General features: G+C 51.7%; 7 protein-coding genes across 7 annotated transcripts; 6 read left to right on the forward strand and 1 right to left on the reverse strand.

The window, feature by feature from the left end:
• Positions 1 to 2,131: 2,131 nt before the first annotated feature.
• Positions 2,132 to 3,487, forward strand: J4E86_011014 (uncharacterized protein; the record flags this gene model as incomplete). The annotated part of the gene is made up of 4 exons (XM_051451508.1): positions 2,132 to 2,281; positions 2,333 to 2,541; positions 2,591 to 2,937; positions 2,985 to 3,487. The coding sequence occupies 4 exons, from the start codon at positions 2,132 to 2,134 to the stop codon at positions 3,485 to 3,487; spliced, it is 1,209 nt and encodes a 402-aa protein (XP_051297377.1).
• A 2,184-nt stretch (positions 3,488 to 5,671) lies between these two features.
• Positions 5,672 to 6,777, reverse strand: J4E86_011015 (uncharacterized protein; the record flags this gene model as incomplete). Its single annotated transcript, XM_051451509.1, has 2 exons — positions 5,672 to 5,853; positions 5,910 to 6,777. The coding sequence occupies 2 exons, from the start codon at positions 6,775 to 6,777 to the stop codon at positions 5,672 to 5,674; spliced, it is 1,050 nt and encodes a 349-aa protein (XP_051297378.1).
• Positions 6,778 to 7,575: 798 nt separating this feature from the next.
• JIP5 (WD repeat-containing protein jip5) lies at positions 7,576 to 8,885 on the forward strand (the record flags this gene model as incomplete). Its single annotated transcript, XM_051451510.1, has 2 exons — positions 7,576 to 7,922; positions 7,973 to 8,885. The coding sequence occupies 2 exons, from the start codon at positions 7,576 to 7,578 to the stop codon at positions 8,883 to 8,885; spliced, it is 1,260 nt and encodes a 419-aa protein (XP_051297379.1).
• Positions 8,886 to 9,232: 347 nt separating this feature from the next.
• On the forward strand, positions 9,233 to 11,492 carry J4E86_011017 (uncharacterized protein; the record flags this gene model as incomplete). Its single annotated transcript, XM_051451511.1, has 2 exons — positions 9,233 to 9,281; positions 9,367 to 11,492. The coding sequence occupies 2 exons, from the start codon at positions 9,233 to 9,235 to the stop codon at positions 11,490 to 11,492; spliced, it is 2,175 nt and encodes a 724-aa protein (XP_051297380.1).
• Positions 11,493 to 12,051: 559 nt separating this feature from the next.
• J4E86_011018 (uncharacterized protein) lies at positions 12,052 to 12,803 on the forward strand (the record flags this gene model as incomplete). The annotated part of the gene is made up of 2 exons (XM_051451512.1): positions 12,052 to 12,174; positions 12,228 to 12,803. 2 exons carry the CDS (start codon positions 12,052 to 12,054, stop codon positions 12,801 to 12,803), a joined length of 699 nt encoding a protein of 232 aa, XP_051297381.1.
• A 3,745-nt stretch (positions 12,804 to 16,548) lies between these two features.
• Positions 16,549 to 18,629, forward strand: J4E86_011019 (uncharacterized protein; the record flags this gene model as incomplete). Its single annotated transcript, XM_051451513.1, has 3 exons — positions 16,549 to 17,044; positions 17,101 to 17,480; positions 17,532 to 18,629. The coding sequence occupies 3 exons, from the start codon at positions 16,549 to 16,551 to the stop codon at positions 18,627 to 18,629; spliced, it is 1,974 nt and encodes a 657-aa protein (XP_051297382.1).
• A 1,798-nt stretch (positions 18,630 to 20,427) lies between these two features.
• On the forward strand, positions 20,428 to 22,168 carry J4E86_011020 (uncharacterized protein; the record flags this gene model as incomplete). Its single annotated transcript, XM_051451514.1, has 5 exons — positions 20,428 to 20,688; positions 20,734 to 20,983; positions 21,045 to 21,420; positions 21,467 to 22,037; positions 22,133 to 22,168. The coding sequence occupies 5 exons, from the start codon at positions 20,428 to 20,430 to the stop codon at positions 22,166 to 22,168; spliced, it is 1,494 nt and encodes a 497-aa protein (XP_051297383.1).
• Between the last annotated feature and the right edge of the window lie 2,459 nt (positions 22,169 to 24,627).

Genomic DNA, 24,627 nt, shown 5'->3' on the forward strand with positions numbered 1-24,627 from the left:
CGTTTGTTGCAGTACATCACCTGCCTGCTTCGGTTGTTAGGCCTCTAGCAAACATTCATTGAGTCCCTGGTTCGAAGGCATGTTGTCCGCCATCGTGTACACGGATAACAGGACGTCGGACATAAGCGCGAACTAGACACCAAACCCGCAAGTTCATCCGTTACCAGCAGGTACCGACTCACATTTTAACCAAAGTTTGTTGCCATGACTGAACCTTGCGAGCGTCGTCCAGAAATGTTCAAGATTTTCACTCAACCCAGTCAACCGTAGGATCGTTGCTCCCGACTGCAAGGGTTGCACGAATGCGGCGATGGGGCGGCTCGACGGTGGGTTCAACAGGCCAAGGGTACGAAGAGTTCTTCGTCGCACTCGCAGGGGAACACCGTTTTACTCTCCGAACTCCAATACACGGTCGCCACTTTGGAAGCCGGAGTTTTTCCCCAGGAGTCTGCTCCGCCGGACGCCTAAACCTTCGTTGGGAGACCTTGGTGAGCGTTCCTCGGCAGTTTGAGACGAACTTACCAAACGGGAAGAACGTTGAGCTGAGACCAACTGGCTTCGAGAGGACCGGACGGGCGTGGCATCGGGAGATAAACGGTTGCGGAGTTGTTTCCAGGAATTTGGAAGTGCTGTGCTACCCTGATGCATGCGACGCTCATGTCGCCATTGTTCTGTGGATTCGGGGCCCACATGTGGAATTTTGATCGCTAGGATGGTGCCTGCGAGACTCATCGACCTGCCATCCAGCGTTACCCGCGTTGGCACTCAATCCCGATGCCTGTTTGTCGAAATATTGAAGCAGTTGTCGTCGAACAGGCAATTGACAGGCGTTCGGACGACTAGCCGTTGTTGTATATCAGATCCCAAATCCGGGTTTCAGTCGCGAACTATGGTTGTTCGTGCGACGGACTCTGCATCTAGGGGACGATAGTAGCGTTGGCGATGATGCAAGTGCTGAGCTAGATCCAGGTCCTCCAGTGCCTACAGCAAGTGCCGATGCCCGCAACGACGAGTCAGTCCGCGCACTAGATACTCGTGAAACCCTGCAGACTCAATGTGAGGAAGCCGAGGCACCTGATTAGTCTGGCGACAGTCTTGATTTGTACAGTTGAACTTCGAAAGCCACAGCATCTATTATCGTGGAATGGCTGGCGGTGTCGGCGGACTCTCGCTCTCGCAAACTTGTCAGTGGGGCTCCACGCAGGTTCAGGAACCGCCCGGCTAGCGGTTACAAGTTCCCGTCTTTAGAGGTGCAGAGCACTTCCTCATCGAGAGAATCGGCAGTCAGCGTAGAATAGCTGAAACCAACGGTTAAAGAGATACTGCGCGATGATGCAGCCGATCAGCGGCAGCAAGTGGCAGCTCCGAGGAGTCTGTGAGGTTGAGTGTTGACTCCAGGGCTGTCAGTGGGCGTCAGAGCTAGCTAGGAAGCGGAAGGCACGGAAGACGCAGCCCTTGCGAGATTTTCGGTGACTAATCCCCTTCTCGGCTAGCCTTCACGTGGCCGGTGAACATCGCGAAACTCCTTCGAGCGGGACGCATCTAGGCACCGCCAAAAGCAGGACAGAACAACCACTGCCGTTCCCCAAGCCGCGCTTTTGAGTTTCGCTACTGCGAGCTGCCTTCCAGCCATGGTGGCGTCCCAGCCTATGCGAGGTACAGGTCAGCCATGTGCACGAGGCTGCCCAGCTGCTGCACATGTGTACGCTGATCTCCTGTCCCCTCCGTCATGTCCCTATTTGAGTTCAATGAACAATTTCGTTTGCGGCAGTCAACACTACTGCCGTCAGCTTCTACGCGTCCCCGTGTGCCCTGTCAACGCATGAACGACTTCGCCAAATCCATAGTCCCGTGTCCGAGCTCCGCGGGACAACGACCCTGTTGGTAATGGTCGCACCTTGAAACGGACCAGACCCTGGAACGAGTCCTGGGAGCCCGCCCGCAGACCCACTTCACTCGTGGCGGCACCCATTATGCGGTGTCTTCTATAGTCTCCACCCTGCTTATTCGGTCAAGTGTCTAGCTGCGTAAAAGATCCTGAGCCCCCCATTACCGACCGAACGGTGTGCTCATTCTGGGGCTCCTCCTCGCTGTATGAGTGTCCACTGCTTCGTCAATATACCACACCACAATGGCTATTCCCAACAGAGGCCCCGAGCTGCTCGCAGTCAACATCGCCTTCGTTACCACCGCAGTCCTGGCTTGTGCATTGAGGATATATGTTCGCGTCTGTATGGTCAAGGCATTTGGCCGAGATGACTATTTGATGGTTCTCGCAACTGTAAGTGTAGATTAATACGATAACTGGGTCACGATCTAATTAGGTCCTCAGCTCTTCTTCATTTCGTACACCACATCGTCTTGCATCGGCATACACTATGGAACCGGAAAACATCATCGTGACCTGCCCATCGAGGGTGTCCAAAACGCCAAGCATGCGTGGTACTTTTGCTATCTGTTCTACTCCATATCTATGATATGTTCCAAGCTGTCCATTGGGTTCCTTCTCCTGCGGATTAGTATTCGAAAACTACACACATGGTAAGCTATCGCAAACTGAACTTGTAACAACATTGACTAAGAATATCAGGATCATCTACAGTGCCATGTGCGTCTCGATCATTGCTGGAGGCACTTTCTTCTTCGTCTGTCTCTTCCAATGCTACCCAATCTCGTACATGTGGGACCGCACTTCGCAAGAAGGAAAGTGCGTCGACAACACAGTCATCACCGCTCTCGGCTACGTCTACAGTATTTTCAGTATCATCACCGACTTCACGTTCGCCATCATTCCGGGCTTTTTGGTATGGCACTTGCAGTTGAAGAGGAGGACCAAGGTCGCTTTGATCCCGTTGATCACTATGGGGTGCATCGCAAGTGCTGCGGTCATCGCCCGCATGCCTTTCGTCCACTACTTTAACTCTCCTGACTTCCTCTGTAAGTCTCCCTACCGCTGCTCATTCACTGGGTACTAATGCTGCCAGGGTCCACACTTGACATCGCCATCTGGTCATCGGTCGAACAAGGTCTCGCTATCACTGCCGGTAGCCTTGCAACGCTCCGCCCATTATTCTTCATCGCCATGCACAAGCTCGGTCTCTCTACACGCCCAACTGGAGCCTACCGTCCGTCCGCATACGGCATGTCCGCCCCCTTACCCGGCAATGCCGCTGGAAACTCCAAAGCCGACAAGCTCCGTCCCGACATGTACAAACTCTCCGCCACTGTGCAGACTCGCACTTCCGACGACGAACCTAATGGAACCTTTCCGAATTCGAATAAATGGTACGGCGGAAAGGCACCACCAAACTCGAAGAAAAGTACACGTGTGGACAACTCCGACAACGATAGTCAAAGGAGTTTGAGGATCAAGAGCGCTCGGAGCAGTGCGGAAGAGGACCATTTCCAGAACGGCATCATGGTCTCCAAGTCATTTTACATCACGGATGAAGAGCGGGGATCGGTTTTGTCTGCGCCTTACAGATGATGAGTTTCAGCAATATACCCACTTTCAACATTTTCCATTTGTCATCACGAAGACATGCGATGTGGCTTACATCGCGAAGGAGATCTGCATCATATCGGCAAGCTCCTTTTCGCTTCGGGTCCAGCTGAAACGGAGTACCGTGATCGAAATGATCTCAATGCCGTCTCCAGACGGCGGTGGTGATGGCGTTCACACACTCACAGTCGTAACCCCAGTCGAAATTGTCAACGACACAGACATGTCTAAGCGCCGCGGTCCCACCACCACGGTCCTCACACGTGCGCGCAGAAGCAAACCCAGAGCCGCACTCCACCACGAAAAAAAGCCCATCGTGAACCCGAAAAAGTATGCGAACGACCTGCCTCGGCAATCGCAGTTACCGAGCACTGCGAGAAAAAAGAAGCCAGGTTCGTCTGACTCTCTGGGTTCGTCTGGAAGCACACCGCCCCACAGCGGCTCGAGTCTGGGTCTTACTTGACTCGAATATACCACGGCAGGTACCACGGCAGGGAAGCGACGACACCAACTGCCGCATCACGGCTCACGGCCTTTTATCTCTGTATACCCCCATCCCTGTACATTAGCAAAGAGAAAGAGTGACATGACATTTTGAAATACCCTGTATATACTAGTAATGTAGTTAATAAGAAACGCTGAGAATATCACGCACGTTGCGAAGTCCATTCGCGACACGGGTAGTCTACCGGATGTTGACTACTGTACCTATATGCCATGACGACGGAAAAGACGTCGCGATGCGCTACCCCAAGACTAGCTTTTTTGTCTCGAAACACTAAGCTTCCGCACCTGGCACTTTGGAAAGAAGTAACGAAGTCTGTTGTTACGAAGTCCACAACTGCCGCAGAGCCTCAGACCACCTCGGCAGGGGAGGGGAAGTAAGCTTACATGCAGCGCCATCATTCCTCACTATGACACCGCCCGCCAGACATTCTTCTGACCGCCACTGTCGTCTCACCATCACGCCATGTACCGGCATCACCTTCGCGGTGATGTACCACTTTCCCATCCCATCCCATCCCATCCTCCCTCCGCCACCAACTCCCCCATCGGCATGTCCATGTCTATCACCATCGCAACCAAACAACACTCCGCCGAACACTACCCGACCGGTGACCGTCGCACCACCCCTCTAACAACCGTCTCTCTACACTACAGAAAATCTCCACAAAACAACCCTTCCAAATCACCTAGACTTACGAACGGCGGTTCCTACCGTTCCGTCTCGATTGACCTATCATCTATCACAGTCCCTCAACATTACTACTACCACTACCAGTAGCTTGCCCAGACCCCGAAAGTCCGAAAGCGCGAAGGTCGCGAAAAGAAGGCCCGATTCACAGCGATCATGACTGCTAGTGTACCACCCGCCAGTCTGGCCTCAACGCGGGACCTAGTTTGCCTAGCTCACTAAGATCAGCGTCTGAGGTGCAGCTGGACTAGATGAAAAGGTCCGATGGTGTGGTGTGATGTGATGTTCAGGAGGGTTGGGCATGCACGCAGGGAAGAGGGGTGTTACTGTACCTAGGTAGTGCGTAACCTGCGTGCTGAAAGTTGGTAGTGTATCCAAGGTGGCAAGTGAAACCACAATGACGCCAACGAACTAGATGTACGCAGGGAACTCTGAACGAAAACAGGGTCGATGGGCAGGGAGCCAATCGGCGAGGATTAATCATCTGAACGATCTGTGACATGCCGAAGGCTGAGATGGGGGCATAGAGTTCGGTGGCTGGGTAGCCCGGCCGTTGAGAAGTAGGTTAGTAGGTTAGGTAGGTTAGGGAGTTGATCGTGCATGACGCCGCTAGGAAGTCGGGATAGAGATGAGCGAGTGACATGTGTGGAAGTGACATGTTTACACGGTGCGCTATGCAGGTTTACCCCGTGTTCAAGCGGAGTTGACACCGGTGACGTGCGGCATATGCCATGTAGTGAGTGAGATTCACAGCGTTAACTCTCTCCGTGTTTCCACGAATGGGCATGATTACTCATAAGGACGTGAAAGCCAAGACATCGACACGGCAGGGAAACGAGATGATCTGGGTTAATGTTGGGAAAGAGGGAGGTCTGGAACACGATGCAAGAGCTTGGAATTTGGTGGCTGAGATCTTGGAGTAAATATCGGAATTCATAGCTATTTCGGTTTACACCCGGAACTAAACAATGCGCTCAAGTGCAGCACGAGCAGTCATTGCAGCTCGAGTCGCGGATAGCAGGCGGCGCTGCGCACGTCTTCTGCGGTGTGTACGGCAGCGTCGTAGTAGCAGGCGGGGGAGCATTGAGCGTCGATGCCTTGACCAAAACGGGTATGGCAGCGCCAGTCGAAAGACGGAATTCGCGATGGCCAAGAACTGGAGTTTTGTTAGTACAAAGATGTCGGAACGACATTGAAGAGACGGTGACATACCGCGAAGCAAACTGCCAATCTCACCCGAGTGCGAGGAGATGGAGATGTAAGTGCTATCGTCATTGCTAAGTATATCATCGAGCACAGCTTTTGAGCGAGCATCTTGGTTTGCGCGCGGCTCGGCGAAGAGCTCAGTCCAGTATGGGTCTTCCTCTGCGAAACCTTTTTCGAACTTGAAGCCAGGGAAGTTCTTCTTGATGAACGACTTGCTGTGGCGGCGATCGCATGTATGCGCGCTGATACCTTCACGTAGGAATTCCTTGACAACAGGCACAAAGGGGTTCTTTTTCGGCAGCTTAACGCCTTCGAAAGTGATCTTCGCGGTGTCGAGACAGCGGTACAGGGGGCTAGTGTAGAAAGTCTCTGGCGGAGTGATCTTCTCATCTTTGATGAGATGATTCCAGAACTTGTTCACCACTTTCGCTTGTTCGATACCGTCGATGGTGAGCTGTGCATCTGCCCAGGTAACAGTGCCGTTGCCGTCGAGTTCAGACCAGTAGCAGTTCCACGCCGGGGTGCCGAAGTAGGATTCTGCGGCGTTGTGGAAGCCTTCGCCGTGGCGGCCCATGAAGAAGAGGGCGTAGCGTTCATTGCGTGGTGCCTTCTTGTTTAGGGTGGAGATGTAGTGTGCGAGGCGCTGCCATTGGGTTGAGTGTTTGCGGTCTGGGCAGGAAGAATCGCTGGGGTAGGTTCGGTTGATTAGGCCGAAGTTGCTGGTTAGGAAGTTGAAGGTCGAGGGGTCGGTGGAGGGCTCGTCTTGTTGGAAGATACCGGTTACGACGGTGTAGTTGATGGACTTTGCGTGGTGGTATGCGCTGACTGAGGTCGCGGCGGTCAGAAGACCGTATAGAAGCGATGATGCGAGCATGATGGCTGATTAGGAATACGATTACTGCAGATAGATCCAACGCCTGCTGTTCGGATTAACGACGGTTCCCGGCTTCTCTTTAAGACGTACATGATGTCGGACGTCTTTGCTCCGATTGTACAGCGGCGGACATGGTTGGAGATGTTGATGATGTTCACAGCCAATCATTGATAAACGTGATTCGGCTGCATTGCCGGACGAGGCTTAACGCATGGCGAAGAACGTTGACCTTCCTGTCGCGTCGTTGGCCAAGGACTAGTTATGACGGGGCAATGAAGATCAAAGTGCCGGTGGAGAAAAGGCGTGTTGTATGGCGTGGCCGTGATTGGAAGGGAACATTTGTTCAAGATGTTCACGATGCTGCGAGAGACGCACTTGTGGTCCGTAGACCCGGTTTACGGTGCCGTCCAACTACTTTTGGATCAGATGGAAGAAATGAGTGAAGGACCTCTCGGAATGCTAGACTCTCCAGGAATCAGGATAGGCAACCTGGTGGTGTTGATGACTTGGTCGTGGGTTTACTCATGTTCTCAAACGATGCCCATTCGAGTCTGCAAAACACTGGTGTGAATGACGAGGGAAGCCAATGAGTGAAGTTCAAGTCTGCATGAAATGCGCGCAGGTGCAGGTGGTGTTGGAGTCTCGGGGGAAAGTGAAAGCTCGCCTGGTGCGAATGTACCTGCCAAGGCTATCGGCTGCACCTGCCCTGCAAGTCGTGAGCCGCGGCTCCACAAAAATTCCAGTTGTAGCTGTCGCGAAATGCATTCAACCAACTCCCGCATCATCTTTAGACCCAAGATGTTCGAGAACTTGTGCGCGCTCCCGGTGGAGCACGATATCTTTGTGCAGGCGATCCACCCAGAGGAGCCTATCATAGCCGTAGGCTTGGCGAGCGGCCATGTGCAGACCTACAGGCTGCCCTCGGGCGCAAGCGACGACGACGGTGACGAGACGATAGCTTCCGAGAAGGGCTTCGGTACCATAGACAAGGTCTGGGACACACGGCGACACAAGGGAAGCTGTCGGACACTCGGATACAGCGTCGATGGCACGTCGCTTTACTCGGCAGGCACAGATGGCATGATCAAGGTCGCAGACTGCATGACTGGCCAGGTCACGGCCAAGATCTGTGTACCGCTGGATCCGTGAGTACAACAGACACGAGCAATCACGTGAGCGACACTGACACCGACAGCGCGAATGGCGGCATCGATGCGCCTACCCTCGTCTACGGTCTCTCACCGCAATCCCTCATCCTCACCACCGACTCGGGCTCACTACACATCTACGACATTAGGAACCTCAAGGGCGGCGAGAAAGTCTCCCTAAAGCCCGACAACACACACCGACCCCACGACGACTACGTCTCCTCCCTCACACCTCTACCGCCCACGCAAGCGAGTACCAGCGGCTGGGCCAAGCAATGGGTCACAACGGGAGGAAGCACACTGGCCGTCACGGATCTGCGGAGAGGCGTCATGGTCCGGAGTGAGGACCAGGAAGAAGAGCTGCTCAGTTCGTGCATCGTGACTGGTCTACCAAAGAAGGGCTCAAGCGTAGGCGAGAAGGTCATTGTGGGTGCAGGCGACGGCGTTCTAACACTCTGGGAGCGCGGAGTCTGGGATGACCAAGATGAGCGCATCATCGTCGACCGCTCTAAGGGAGGCGGCGAGAGCCTCGACTCCCTCACTGTCGTACCAGACGGCGTTGGACCTGGCGGAAAGCACATCGCCGTAGGCCTGGGCAACGGAGACATTCGCTTTGCCAAGCTCGGCCCGAATAAGGTTGTCGCAGAGCTCAAGCACGACGAGCTGGCCAAGGAGAGCGTCATTGGTCTGGGTTTCGACGTCACCGGCCGCATGATCAGCAGTGGTGGAAAGACCGTCAAGGTCTGGGGCGAGCAGACCTGGCAGGACGTGGACGAAGACGACGAGGAGACCACTAACGGCAAGCGAGATCACGAAAGCGAGGACAGCGACGATAGCGATAAGGACATGGACGACAGCAGTGAGGACGATGAGCCCAAGCAGAAGCGCAAGAGGAGAAAGAAGGGCAAGGGCGGACAAGCCAAGGGCCATGGCATCACGCAGTTCTTAGGACTGGATTGAAGCGGCAATATGTGGTGACTGGTTGTTCAGCTGAATGCTGACTGTCCTCATCCTGGGAAGCAGCTCGTCGTGAGCATGCAGCGGACGCATAGTTGAAGCAAGGTAGAAACTTCGACTTCATTGGTAGCGCTACAAAGGTACGCGAAGCAGCCATCACATGTCTTAATAGCACTTCATTAACGCCAGCACAGTAATACACAAGAATTACTAATTCTCATACACTTGTTGTCACCAGCTCCTGCCTCTGTCGCAATTGCCCCCACTCCCAGTCGGGTCTAGTCCCAAATGTCGTACCTGCTGAAACTGCCACCTCACTCCCTTTCTCACGCCAGCAACACCACAACACCATGGCTAATCCTCAGAAATCGTACCAGCATATCGAGCATGCCTCGACGTGTCCATGCGCGACGAACGCGCTAGGTGCAGTGCTTCCACCCCAGCTCATACCGCCGATATCGCTCACTAACTCGCCCTGTGACAGATGACTGCAACTGTTTCTTCTCTGCGCTTTCCAAAACATCCATCTTCCACGCTGCTAGCCTTGAAGGGCCAGGCGGCGTAGATGGGCAGCTCGATGAGATCGCTCAAACTCACGTCCAGGATTTCGTGGTGCAGAAGTGGAGCCAGCGTGGCGACCCACCGCATGAACCATCATCACAGCTCTACCAGCCTCTTGGAGAAGGCGAAATCCGCGTCTTGGAGCTGCATCCTGGAGAGCCTGGAAGTCCGCTGCGAGGCACTCTACATATCGTCAGCATCGACTTTTCGCACCCTGCAAGAGAGGAGCAATATACCCAGCCATTTGACAACCCAGCAAACACAAGCAGGAGAACCTTGACCTACACCAGACATACCAATCATGCTGTTTCACTCACTACAGGCAAGCCGGTCTGGTACACTGCACTCAGTTATGTCTGGGGCCCACCCATCTTCGAAGATACCATATCTTTCGAACATGGCCAGTTGAACATCTCCGCAAGTCTGGCGGGAGCTTTGGACCACTTGAGATCGACTGAGCATAGTGTTGTCTTGTGGACAGATCAAATATGCATCAATCAGCCCGACATTGCGGAGAAGGTGCAGCAGATCCCGTTGATGGGCTTGGTCTACACACATGCTACAAACACGCTCATATGGCTCGGTGATGATGGTGAAGAGGACTCGGCACTTGCTTTCGATTTGATGGAGACTGTTTTTGTGCGGTTACAAGGGACGGATGCGCAAGTGACGCCAGCGGATTTTGAGAGGCTGGATTTTCCACCTAGCCTTGGTCGAGCGTGGTGGGCTGTTCGTCAAGTCCTGCGCCGCCCCTGGTTCGGCAGACTGTGGACCATCCAGGAAGCCGTGCTTTCGCGACATCTATTCGTCAAATGCGGCAAGGTTGAGGTGTGCTGGGACGACTTTGCTGCGTGGTGTCATGATCTGGCAGAAACGCATGTGCTCGGCTGGCTGACTGGTAACGCTGAGCTGGATAAGAAGTACAACACGAAAGCAGATGTCAAAGCATTGCCGCCGCATGGTGCTGATGTGGTGAACTCTGTTCAGGCAGAGCGCGTACATGGCCTGACAATCGTTACGAAAGAAGCATTACTAACCATTCTGGTTTCTACACGTTATGCGCAGGCGACAAACCCCAAAGACAAGATTTACGGTGTGCTGGGTATAGCAGATGCCGATATCGTACCCGACTACAATCCCGATGTTCCTGCGAGAGCGGTCTATCACGAGGCCTGTCTGACGGAAGTACCTGATCGCATTTACGAACTGTTAAGCTGTGTCGATCACGAACACCCGCTCCAGCCGTCTTGGGTCCCAGACTGGAGCACCCCACGCGTAACGGACGTATTTGGCTATTCGACAAGATCTTGGGCTGTATACTGCGCGGGTGGTAGGCCCGTCACCGGCGCGCAGCCACCCAAGGCTATCGTGAGCGAAGATAAGCAAGAGATCACACTGAGCGGTAAAGCATTCGACACCATTGCCATCCTAGGCAGTGTCAGTGAGGATCCCTTTCTTGATATCGACAATCCACAACGGGGCAATCGTGATTTAGCATCTTACGCCGAGCTTGTCATGGGCGCTGGTCGAACACACACATACCTTTTACAAGGTAGTTCAACATACGACGCCTTTCTACACACACTACTGGCGGGACGCGATGGCTCTGGCGTTGCGCCACCAGATGCAGACCACAGCGAGGTATTCGGGCTCATCCTAGATGCCACGACAGGCAAGTCCCTATGCCTACCTGGTCAGACTATGAGCCAGCGGCGGCAGAAGGGTCACTTCAATCTCGACAGTCTCAAGACCAGGAAGCCGGCAAAGACCCTGGGAGACTTGCAAACGGCGTACCGGGCCGCGTTGAAGATGCGCCGCTTTGCTGTAACCGAGAAGGGCTACTTTGCATTAGTGCCGAGGGGTGCGCAAGTCGGTGATGAGCTCGCTGTCTTCGATAGGGCATGTGTACCTTTTGTGATCAGGAAGCAGCAAGTCGAAGGAGTTGCCGAGAAATTTGAGCTGCTTGGTGAAGCTTACGTCCATGGTATTATGAAGGGCGAAGTGTTGGCCAAGGAAGACATTGAGCTTCAAGACATCACGCTTGCTTGAGCGCATCCTAGGCGGTCCATCTTCCCGATAATCGACCATCGATCACGATCCGGTCGGCACTTTTCTACTAGCGCCGACATGTCAACCAGGTCACAAGCAAGCCTCTTTATATGGGGCGGCACTCTATCCTCGGGGGGCTTGGCGCCTTCAATTTACGCACGGCTAAGCCATTGGCTAAAGACAACCTCGCTTAGGACTTCTAAGAACATTCGACACACGCTCTACATTGCTTAATATAATCGCGTGGCAACTCCAGCGATACGGCCTTTCTCATCCGGGTTTTGGCTGGTATAGCGTTGCGGTTTCAGGCCTTTGCCGCGGCGGCTCGCGATGCGGTTGGTGGACGCGAAGGAAATGCTCCGCTCATCTGGGGTGCAGGAGGTAGGCTTGTTCGCATCTGGGAATGTGTATGTGATATCACCAAGCATGCAATATATGTAAACCTTGGGTCTGGGTTCAGATCTTGAACGTCAGGGCGAAGACATTGTTTATAAGTACCCCGACTACGGCAACATTGAAACATCAAGCACCTCCATCAGAATCAGCAACAACCATCACAATGAAGCTCTCCGCCCCACTTGTCCTCGCTGCTGCAGCCAGCTCAGCATCCGCCCATACAATCTTCGTCAGCGTCAATGGCGGCGCAGTAGGAGATGGTGTCCGCGTCCCCTCATACGACGGCGTGCGCTCTCCATATCCCCAACCCATAGCTCACCCCAACTAACACATCTCCAGCCCATCAACGATGTCTCCACAAACGACATAGTCTGCAACGGTGGCCCCAACCCCACCGCCAAAACCTCCACCGTCATAACCCTCCAAGCCGGCTCCACCGCCACCCTAACCTGGCGCCACACCCTCACCTCCGGCCCCTCGGACGTAATCGACTCCTCTCACAAAGGCCCCGTAATGGCCTACATGAAGAAAGTCAGCGACGCCAAAACCGACTCCGGCGTCGGCGGCGGCTGGTTCAAGATCGCTGAAGACGCGTTCGACGGCTCGAAATGGGGTGTTGATCGTCTTATCGCCAATAAAGGTGTTCAGACTATTACGATTCCAAAGTGCATTGCGCCTGGGCAGTATCTTTTGAGGGGAGAGTTGATTGCGCTGCACAGCGCGAGTAGCAGTATGGGCGCGCAGTTTTATATGGAGTGTGCGCAGATTAATGTTACGGGGGGTGAGGCGAGTAAGACCCCGGCGACTGTTTCGTTCCCAGGGGCTTACAAGCAAAACGACGCGGGTATCCTTTACAACTTGTACACTGGGAGCAAGACGTACACGAGTCCGGGACCGGCGGTGTTTAAGTGCTAGACGATGAGGCAAGAAGATGTGGTTGTTATTTGGCTATGGATCGGGTTCTGGAATTGATACTAGGCGAAGACTCTGGTATATACCTACAAATATCTGTTATCATGCACTATGGTTTCCTGCTCTGCACGCATCACATTTGTGATAAGACGATAGCTAGGCCGTCGATGGTCGATGCGGCGTCATTCATTATTGTTCACGTCCAGCCTTTTCAGTTCCGCGGTGAGTACATGGCCTACTCTGCTCCCCATCCGATTTGGTCGGTGGCTTTCTGGCGTCTCGAATGGGTGGGCGGTAGCGGGCCATGCGATGGATGAACAAGCACTCGGCCGTGTGACCGCGATGAAGTTCTATGGATTCGGAAAGCCTTTACTCCAACCTCTCAATCGCTTTTATTCTGAAGAAAGAGGGTCTGAAGCGTACTGGTTGTTGGTGTTCCTGGGCCGGAAGCCTGAGCTTGACATCGTTTCATCGGTAGGTTAGCCGATCCGTGGACGGAGCGGTGCACGCTACGGGGACCGTAAGAAGAACGCTCATTCAATATCATTTTAGATCTTCATTGTGGATCTTACTGCGCCTTGTTGATGCTATGGAGTGGAACAAACTGCATAGGAGAGGAAGTGGTCATATAAGAAGAATAGCTCCTTTGTTGCGAAGGATAGCGGCAGTACAAAGTTCAGGTATCATTGTGATAGGTGTGGAGACTTGAAACATTTCGAAAGAGATTGGAAGGAGCAAGGCATCTTAGGAGTCCGCGTGGTGGCGAAGGTCAGGGTTTTCTAATCGATATCAAACTCAGCATTCATGTACAATGACACATAGCCTCTCATGCTGAAGAACACGCCACTACTCTTCTACGCCACTCGCCTGATCATGTACAAGTAGGAAGACGATGTTTAACTTAGCGCGACGGCGAAGTTTCCCACTCTACCACTGTAGTCCTCATGATGTCTTTGCCATCCTTGCCTGCTGGATCCGAAATGCACTGCTTTTCACTATCCGCATCGCTATCGGCTTTCCAACATGGGTTTCGGACATTACGTGGATATGTGCCGTCGCTGCCATGGGGTTGTAGCTCTATGCCATCGTGACTTCCGACATAGCCGTGCGAACGTAGTTGTGGGAGCGATGACAATCTCGGCGTTTCTGGTACATAAGCTCCCTCGGAACGCTCTGTATCAAAATAGGGTATAAAGCGACCCTTTGATTTGAGAAATTAGCCATAATCACGTGCAGGGGTAATTGTTGTAGCTCACCAAGATCCATTTGATAGTCGGCCCGCAAGCAGCGATCACACCAAGATTACCCTCAAGACTTGTAAGTGCGTTCCTCACGTTGTAAGGGTCCTCGGAGGCGCCTTTAGGCAAGTTGAAGACGAGGATAAAGCGATGTAGTCGATAGCAGCCGATTGCCGTAACTGCAAGTGGGAGGGAGAGAAATACAATGACTTCTAATTTGACCTTCGAAGGCATACGGATATCGTAGAGTATCCATGCCGGAATCAATGCCACAAGAACATCCGTGGCAATAGTGACGGCGATCACACCGAAGATGTATTGTGCGTTGTTATGGCAATGACCAGGAACTTCCGTCTGCCAGTACTTGTGGATAGGCTGGCATCGAAAGATGTGTGCAAGAAAGGCGGCGAAAACGAAGGCTATATTCACGGCAATCAGAGTCCATATGCTCGCGATAATGAGTCGATTCGTTGAGCGTAGCTTTAGCAACGTGATCAGGAACGAGATTTTGACGAGACCAAGGATTTGGTTGTATATCGCGTTGTTAATGTAGCGCCACTGGTAATGTGACTGTTAGCAGATCAATAGCTACCCCAGTGTTTGGGATTATTACACTTACGATGCGCACTTGTTCGTGATTGATAGCCCCTTTGGGGATGTCCTCTGCATGGTAGCCAGTATAAGAGACTACAACCACTACGAAATGTCAGTCAAAGAAATCAGTGATCCGGATCAGCACCTGCATTTCCATAATGCTCCAGTCAGTACTAGCAAGAAACACTCAGCAACAATAAGAAGTACGTCCTCTAAAGTAAGCTGTCAGCCTTTACTTCACTAGACTCGTGCGGGATTGTACCATACCGATAGCTAATTGGCGCTCCTTGATTTTCTTCCATGTTCTAATGGCCACGATAGTGGCAGACACTACAAAAGGGAAGACTATAAGGAAGATGTTCAATGATTGAAGCCCAGTTCCCGCCATGGTGTTATGGTGATCAAAAAGAGATCATGGAAAGTATAACAGGAGGCATGTTCATTCCGTCAACGTAAGATACAGATTACATTACTTTTCACATGAATTTGAATTCGGCGCAAATCACACTCTTGGGCTTCACACCTGTGATCGAGTTCACGACGCCGCAATCCTTCGAAGACCGCATGCATCAGCAGTTATCCCATTGAGCCTGTGTGGCGTCCCTGATTCGAGCAACTCGCCTGCGAAGGTGGTCTTCCGAATTCCCCGAGCCGCGGACGGCCAAAGAGTCCGTCCCTTCAACCCTTGTACTTAGAAGGATGATGTCCATGCGTATCAACAACGCGATCAGCAGGTCAAATTGCTCATCTGAACTTTCATACCGCAAGTGCAGATATTGAGCACTCCACTTCTTATCATCCGGTATCTCTCTTCCTCCTTGAATGGCTGGATGTTGCATATATGAATACGCTGGTGATGCCGGACCTCTGTGGCGAATCTCGGTAAGAAAGTTGCTAAAGAGTGCTTCATTGAGCCACCTGCTTGGTAGTCATACACGACGTTGTTTCCGCCAATAGACCAACATGGTAGGATTTCGGGATATGATAAATCTGTGGACGAGCGGGGTGTGCAGTCGAGGGTCTTTTGCCAAGCGCTTGGCAGCGTCGGTTGAGAAGTAAGGGCGGCTGTTAAGAGCAGGTGCGACAGGTTGCCCAGGTGACCGTGCCAACCTTGCCGACCCTGCCGCTAGGCTCTTGCGCCCGCCACCCGCAGCACCCGCCGCCCATGTCGATGGCGGCCACCCGCGACTCCATATGTAGTCCATCTCATTTTTGTGTTACTCTACACATACCCTTCTATCACGCGTACCGCTGGTTGCTAACTAGCTTTGATAGTAATGTCGAGATTTACATTGCCATGGAGATCTTTGAGATTATCCGGCAGGATCTGCGTAGCGACAGAAATTTGTGCAATAAGCACTGCGCCGCCGTCTTGCATGTGAACACGCCAGAGACGCATCTATACCTCCTACGCTAAGCCACCTATGCTGCTTTCAAACGGATGGATTTGCCCGCAGACCTGCATGCACAGCTTGCACAAGTAGCACAGTCGGCATTTTGCAGCGGCTTGCAGTTGTTATGCTGCCTGCTACTCGTTGCTGCTGGTGTAGCTTGTAACTGCCGCGAGGTCATTCCATGCCTCTGCGATTTTCAGCATAGGCAGAGCCACACCTACTCGTTTCAGACCAGTGCCACTTCCTATTTACAGGCCCATCGACTTGGCCCGACTTCTGTATGCAGTCCCTGCGTATCCGATCTGCATCCCTTCGCTGCTATATCCCCGTTTGACACTCACTGGCTCGTCGCGCAGTCTGTGGCAACATCTAGAGCGCTCAGACATGAATCATGTACATGGAGCGCGCGAGAAATGTTGCAAGACCGTTTATCGAACGGCTAAAGAAACAAGATAAAATAAGAAGGCATTCTGCGTTGCTCTCTTTTTACATCCACCTCGTATCCACCCCGTAGCTTTCACGATGGCGTCTATGCATCGGGTAGCCACGTGCTTTCTCCTGCTCATTTCCCCGGCGGCTATCCTTGGCCAATCCTCTTCTCTTCCAGATGTTGAACCTGCAGCTGCCTTTGTCCCAGCCGCTTCCCCAGCAGGGGCACCACTTCAGGAAGCTGAAAGACTACAATTGACTGACGCAGTCATCGAACGTCTCACAACCGAGAAGGGGGTTTCGGAGTATGTCGAGTACTTCGCATTTGACGACAGCACCGCTGCGAGTGATGTGCGTGTACGACGTGCAGCCTCAGCATCTTGCAAGACGTTTCCTGGTGACTCGGAGTGGCCCCAGGAATTCGTCTGGGAGGTCTTCAACGCGCTTTTAGGTGGAGCGCTGATTCCGACCAAACCCATCGCTGCTCCGTGCTACGATACGCAATGGGGCAAGAAAGACAGTGCAAAATGCACGGATATCACCAACAACTTCACAAACCCGCTGTTCCATGAGGCGGATCCGACGTCAAGTATGGAATGACTTCTATAAGCGTATGTAAACCGTTTGCTGATATCGTTTGTCTAGACATGTGGCCCATATTTCAGGGTAGGACATGTATGCCAAAGAACAACACTGACGGCAAGTCATGTAGTCTTGGTGGATATCCTGAGTATGCAGTCAAAGTCACCAACGTAGCGCAGATTCAGCTTGCCATCAACTTCGCAAGGGCGACCAATCTTCGCCTAGTTATCAAAAACACCGGTCATTGCTACCTAGGAAAGTCTACCGGTGCCGGAGCGCTGAGCTTATGGATGCATAACATGGAGCAAATCGACTTTTTCCCTAACTACGAGGGGCCAGGCTATACTGGACCGGCGTTGAAGCTTGGCGCTGGAGTTAGAGTCAGGCAGGTATACGAAGCTGCGGACAAGCATGGTGTCACTGTTCTTGGTGCCATATCCTGGGTAAGCGTTCCTTGGCCTATCGTTCTATCACAAACAACTCACATTCACTAGAGCGTCGGATATGCTGGTGGTATGATCACGGGCGGAGGCCAAAATCCTCTTGCTGGTGTTTACGGCATGTCAGCCGATCATGTTGTCGCATTCCAGATTGTGACCGCCGCCGGCCGTTTCATCACAGTATCGGAGACTTCGAACCCTGACTTATTCTGGGCACTCCGTGGTGGTGGTGGCGGGACCTTTGGCGTCGTAGTGTCGGTTATCATCCGGGCACATCCCAAGATTAACGTCGTTACTGCTGGCTGGCAAATCGACGCTTCAAACAACAGCCTTGAAGACTTCTGGAAGGGCACCAAGAAGTTCTTTGACGTCTTCCTCGACTGGGCAGAGTCAGGCATGTACAGCTTCTTTATCATGGGAAATGAGCCCAAGCCGTTCCTCACTATGCGGTTCCTTTTTGCAGCAAATCATACAGCGGAAACGTATGATAAGACCGTCAAACCTTTCTTCAACTACCTCGAAGAGAACAATATCACGCTTACGACCCCTCATAAGCGAGTGGCTCATAATACCTTCTACTCTGCCTATCAGGCAACTTGGGGTGCTAACTCATTCCCGATTGGCTTGGACAACACCATGGCAGCAAATCGCATCGTTCCTCGGCGTAACTTCCAAGAGAAGTACAACCAAACCTTTGCCCTTATCAAGCAACATGTTTCTTCTGGCAAACATCTTCTTGGCTACCACAAGACGCCCAAGGAGTACGCAAACACCAACAATGCTGCCAACCCAGCGTGGCGCGAATGTGCCTTATTCTTGATCACTTCTTCGAACAAGAAAATGGATCACTCTACACCAGAAGCTCTCGCTCTTGTGAACAAAGACCTCCAAGAGAATATCCTTCAGCCCTGGCGCGATATAACGCCTGTTTCAGAAGGCGGCGGTGTTTATCTGAATGAAGCCACCGTTGGGGAGCCGGACTGGCAAGACTCGTTCTACGGTGGGTATTACCCGAGATTGAGCGAGATTAAGCAGAAGTGGGACCCATCTGATCTCTTTTACGCAACAACTGCTGTTGGAAGTGAGAGATGGGTAGTCCGAGATGGAGAACAAGGTGTTCAAACGCAGAACGGAAGGTTGTGTCGGGCTTAAATAAAATTTTCTAGCCTGATTGTTATAAATGTCGATGTAGGCGGGCTGGAGTAGAGTATCCGGCTTGGCTGTTGGGAAACGACAAGATACTCCGCTTTTTACACCAGCCTAACCCCAGCTAGATGCTGTATATACAGGGGGCGAAGAGAGGAAATCTGTCGCTTGAATATAGTCGAGCGTGGCTAGTAGGAACGCGGTCTAGAGCCTGCCTAAGTACGTTCTAAGTTCGCCGCTATTGTTTAGCATTCTTGCGATACTAGCGATGGCGTGCAGCTTATCTGTTGGCACGGTTAGAGAACGGGTGAGCTATCTGTTCACGGTTGAGTGTGTCAGTCGTCCAAGCGAGGCACAGCTATGAAAGGTACTAAGAACTCTATTGAGAAAGTGGATAGAAGTCGACAAATATCTGTAAGTATAGAAACAGTTACGTATTATAATAATTAGCTATCTACAAATTCAGCACAATGACTAGTGACATTGGTTACGAAGAAGCGGGGTAGATACATTGCGATTGATCTGACAACCTTCGAGTCTTTAAGAACCCTCGTAGTCTGTATCTACACCCAGGTGAATCCCTCCCAAGATTTCGTGTAGCATGGTACTGCATACACGTTGCTGAAGCTTCAAAGGTACATACTTCCTAACACAATGTATACTTATCACGGTGGAATGTTGATATAGAGCAATGCAATAGTACGCGGCTAAGTAACTCTATACAGCAATCTCAATAAAGGTATGTTTCCATGATATGCCTATACTTATACCTTGATAAAGAATTTCCAGACCGGTATGAGTTAATGGATTATGAGCAAGCGGAGTGCCGGCATAAGTGGTACATATGACGTCATCGTTCGCGTTCAGCCTTCCTCATCTTGCGGTACACCTCCGTCGTATTTGCCCTTCTCCTTCAGCTCAGCCATACTCTAATACATGCTCATCCGCGTCAAACTACTGCAAATGGTATTCCACGCAAACACGGCACGCTACACGCACTTCCAGAATCGCTCACCGGTGCGCAGCACGCCAGACATGACATCGAAGGCTTTGTGGCACGGCAAGGCTGAGGTATTGGCTGTCATGCAGGTTTGGCGATTGCCTTGCGTCCTGACCCCTCATTGTTTTTATGCGCCTTCCTCGTACTTCGCGCGTCTTCAGTAGCCCATCATCTTTTGTTTCTGAGCAATTGCGCGAAGCACTCTCCAGTATATGATACTTGCGACTTCTCTCATTCGTGAGAATAAAGCACTCTCTGGATATGACCAATCCTACTGCCAAGCCTAGCAGGTGGGAGAAGTGCAAGCGGGCGGTCAGTAAGCCTTTCCGCCGCCGCGAAGCCCATCTACGCCCCGAAACAGCTACGGACACTCCCCTCGCAGCGCGCCCTAGTCAACCGCGGGTTACCTCAATTCCAGCAGATACGTCAACGTCACTCCCGACATGTAACAACACGCCGGTGATCACCTCCTCGGTTTCTGCTATCCCTCACGGTGTTCCAAATGACGCACTTGCTCCTGTGGGAGGAGCTCACAACACTGGGGATGCTTCTCGTCATGTACACCCGCCTACTTCGGGCGAGGGCGATCCAGTCGTAGGAAGCCACGCGCGACAAGCGTCAGCCTCCGCGCCTCTGACTGAGGACAAGGATAGCCGATCTCAGATACTTCGGGACGCCAGTCGCGCCGACACACAGCAGACATCCGATCTGACTCAAGGCGCAGTAGAGTTTTCAGAACGTGCGTTCAGCCTGGGAGGCATACACACATCAAGAAATGCCACGAAGTGGCATGAAGCACTTACGATGTTCGAAAGGAGCAACAAAACTGAGTACGAGTACCTCGATAGTAGGATCAGACAAACGCAAACGACTCAAGGCGGCGACATCGAGTGGACGCTGCCCAAGCATCTCGAGCATGATCCCAAATCCAACGAGATCGTCCGTCGAGCTAAACGATGGTTACCTACTGTGGCCAGTGTGAGGTCCGTTGTCATGCCAATCGCAGCCCTGGATCCACACAAGATTGCTCCCATTTGCTGTGCGATAGTTTTGGCTATTCCTGAGGTACATTTCGATACTTGCCGACAAAACTGTAGCTAACGTTTTCAGCTTGCGGCCAATGGCCCGAACACAGAATACAGATCAAAAGCACTGGACGCATACTTCGAAGCGGCCAATACTATCAACGACTGGATATCCTTTGAAAAGATATTTGAAGTAGAACGCGAGAACGTAGTATCGAATTTGAAGAATCAGCTCCCCAATGTCTACATCATGGCATTACGGCTCATGTGCCACGTTCATTACGCGCTGGATAAGCTCTCAGATGGATCGAAAGCGGATCGAGTAAAGGCAAAAGGTGAGCAATCATCCCGATAACACGACTGCTAAGATTTACTTCGCTTACAATCACGATCCAGCCGCTGCCATGATAAAAAACGACCCTGCTATGTGGGATGAGAAGATCAAAGAACTTAAGAGGGTAGGGGAGAAACTAAATGGAGAAAAGAAGCGTATGAATGACAAAATCGCCGCTGATGAGAAAGGCGCAGCCGCACTGAAATGGTTCAAAAAGAAGGACGACCCAGAGGATGCACTAAGCAAGATCGAAAAAGAGATAACGTCGGACGGTCGATCCAATCAATACGCGCAGTGGTTTCTCGATTCGAGTCAATACAAGACCTGGTTTGAGGCTCTGCGTCGTCAGGGTGACGATGATGTGCAATTTCAAGCGCCGAGTTCAGCGCGAATACTTTGGATATCTGGCCCTTTTGGCATGGGAAAAACCACTCTCGCGTATGTCATTTGGACATGCATGGGTACTCTGCTGACGTCCACCCAGACATCGAGTCTTGCTCAGCCTGAAAGCACTCGAGAGTATACCGGTTCCAGGAGAGTCTCTGCGCGTGGTCCATTATTTCTGCTCCGCCCGAGGCAGCTTAAGGCCTGATCACGAGACAGTCATACGCTCACTCATTCTGAAGCTCTCTTGGGGACTAGACCGTTCTATTGCCCCGAAAGCTTACCAATTCTACTGCAAATGGACACGGGGACCCGAAGATGAGCCATCTATCGACGACTGGAAAAGTCTACTTGTTGCGCTCATCGCTAAGTCCGATCAACCGACGAAGCTTGTCATCCTTGTGGATGGACTTGACGCGTTCGAAAAAACGGAAGAAGGGCAGTTGTTTCTTGAAAGCACGAAGTCTATTGTAAAAGATCACAGCCACGTGTTTTTCGTCTTTTCATCCCACCAACACGTGCTTGACAGTAGCGAATATGAGGAATCGCTACTCATTGAATACAAAGTTAACCCGGAAGATACAAGGAGAGACCTGGAAGCTTTCGTTGACGCCGCGATCGAAGCTCGGGCTCCCGTCCCCGGCAAGACCATGGACGATAAGATAGGTCCAGTGATTGAGGCGAAGAGAAGGGCCATCCCAGTCTTTTGTACGAACTGCCATTCTGATCTCATCAAACCTCAAAGTACATACTAATCTGGCTGTAGTCCAACCAGGTCAGGAAAAACTCCGTGATACAATGAGACAGCTGCTGCTAGATCGTGCGAATGGCATGTAAGTTGACCGGAAATATCTTCCCAAGCCCTCTGCTGATCGATCGACTCAGGTTTGTGTGGGTCAAGATCTGGCTTCAGATTCTGTTGCCTGAACATAATAGACAACAGATGGTGCTGAGGGTGCAACACGCCAATGAACTTCTTGCAGAATTGCGAGGCTCGAGTAACCACGGAGATTTTACGCAACTTCAGACCGCATACCAACGTCTCTGGGATCGAAATGACTACAAATCCTATTCAAACATCAGGCGAGACCTCTTTCGCTTTGTCCTTTGCTGGAGAGAGCCTTTGTCGGTCGAAGTTCTCACCAAGGCATTGCAAATGGACAGCAAAGAAGAATGGATCAAGGACGAACCCCTTCCTGAGCTGACCATACGGGATCTGTGCGCCGACTTCGTGACTTTTGATCACAGCAACAGGATGAGTTTCGCTCACGACTCTGCGAGAGACTTCGTCACCCGGCTGCTTGACGGAGCGAATAGCGACTTGACTTTGTCTCGTAACCAAGAAATCCATCGTCAGGTGTTAAGATTGATCGCTCAGGTTTTTCAATCGCCCAATCCCCCAGACGAATTTGTCCGTGGGCTCGCGGGGTATTGTTTCAAATTCCTCCCATATCATTGCCAGCATTCTGTTCAAGATGCGCTCATCTACGACGAAGAATGGGAAAATCTTTTTGATCCAATCTCTCCTCTATACCCGCGGATAATTGAATCACTGCCCGACATTGAGTCGTTACGATTAATACAAGAAGAGTACAAATCAGAAGGCGCTTTGGACCCTAATTTGAAACCTCTCGTTGATGCATGGGATCATTCGGGCAAGCTTTGGGGCGGGCTTCCTCTTGACGGACCTCAAGATAACGTAAAGTGGGTGCCTATTGTGCTTGGGTACCCATGGAAAAAGTATGTCTCGGATGGGAGTTTCGACCCTTTGAGAAACGATCGAGGGTGCTGGGACAAACAAGCATTATATCTGGAGCGCAGACTCAATGGCGTTTTGAACAGCCATACCATGAAGGTAGCAGTGGCCAGAGATGATGTCCCCGTTATCTCATTTCTACTCCATGGCAGTTGGTATTTGCAAGGTCCGGAAGGCGTGCTTGATCTCATCGAGCACCTATTTACGCACACCCCGTGTCTTCTTCATACTTCCCCACCGAGACTTGCGACGCTTAAATTATTGGAGCATTTCATCAATCGATGTGCGAAGGACATTGAATATACCGCACGATTGGAACCCGTGCGTAAGAAAATCCAAGTTGCCATGGCGTGTAGGCGTTAAAGGGTCTGTTTGATCGGACGAAGGTTCAAATAAAGCTGTCAAATTTAGACATGCGATCTTCATAGCTAACACTTTACATCAATCCTACAGTTGCCTTATTGTTTTATTATCTAATGTCTATAGATATTAAAGCGCGATACCAACTAATCGCTAGCATCCCGCGATTAGTTCAGGCTAAGTTCATATCAAGTGTTCCTCTTGTTTTTTAGTCTGCACTGGAAATTTTACTTCTTACTAAGGTGCGTGTACATTAAAGACTTCGACTGGATCTCACCTCAGCGGCTGGGCACATACTAGCAGGAGGAGAAAGTGTCTTTCGCCGAATGTTCCGTCATCGATAGGATTCCGGGTAGTTCGCACTTCATTGCGCGAAGTGTTCATTCCTACGTTGATCCTGTGCCATTCACCTGGTCAGGATGCAGCATATCTCGACTATCGGCAGGCCGGCGACTTTCGTTTGATCCACCAGCGCTTGTCACAGTGTGTTTAGGGAAGTAACCAATGCGTGGTTTGTTCCACTATACTGCTGTTACGAGGACGTCCGGCTACGTACAAAGTGCTACTATGTCCAGGACTCCTCCTTCCGTTTGCCTCATATCAGCCTCACAGTCCATCTTTGCCAATCAAAAGCCCGAAAACTACGAATAGACTGCTCTCGATCAGGGAAATCCCCGAACCATAACTCCGCTAGTCCAGCCCGCTGCGCAACCTTCGCTTCCCGATCAACCCAGTTGAGCAGTAGTATGCTCACGAATCCCATTCGATCGTACCATTCAGTTGCTGTTAGGAAGATGCAGAAATCATAAGCGGCCAAATCTTCCGTGATGTGTTGCAAAGAGGCTGCCTTGACTGGGAGCCAATAATCCTGAGCAACATTCCCCCTTTCTTGCTGATAAGACAGGCTCGTGTCGCCGCCCCTGTTGGTTCTGCTCTCAAAAAACCAATACAAATTATGGGGATGGCATTGGAAAAGATCTTTTGACAGCCGACCGAACTCTGTGTACGTCGCACAAGAGCCCTCCACCGTGATGTATGATCCCTCTAAGACAGCACCATAGATATTGCGCTCATCCTGAAGTACTATCTGTCCATCAATCAACAAAAGGTGAAACGGTTCCCGCAAAAAACTTTCTGTCTCATCG

This window comes from Alternaria arbusti, assembly GCF_024043155.1.
Source record: "Alternaria arbusti strain BMP 1465 chromosome Unknown scaffold_28, whole genome shotgun sequence".
Classification (NCBI taxonomy): Eukaryota; Fungi; Ascomycota; class Dothideomycetes; order Pleosporales; family Pleosporaceae; genus Alternaria; species Alternaria arbusti.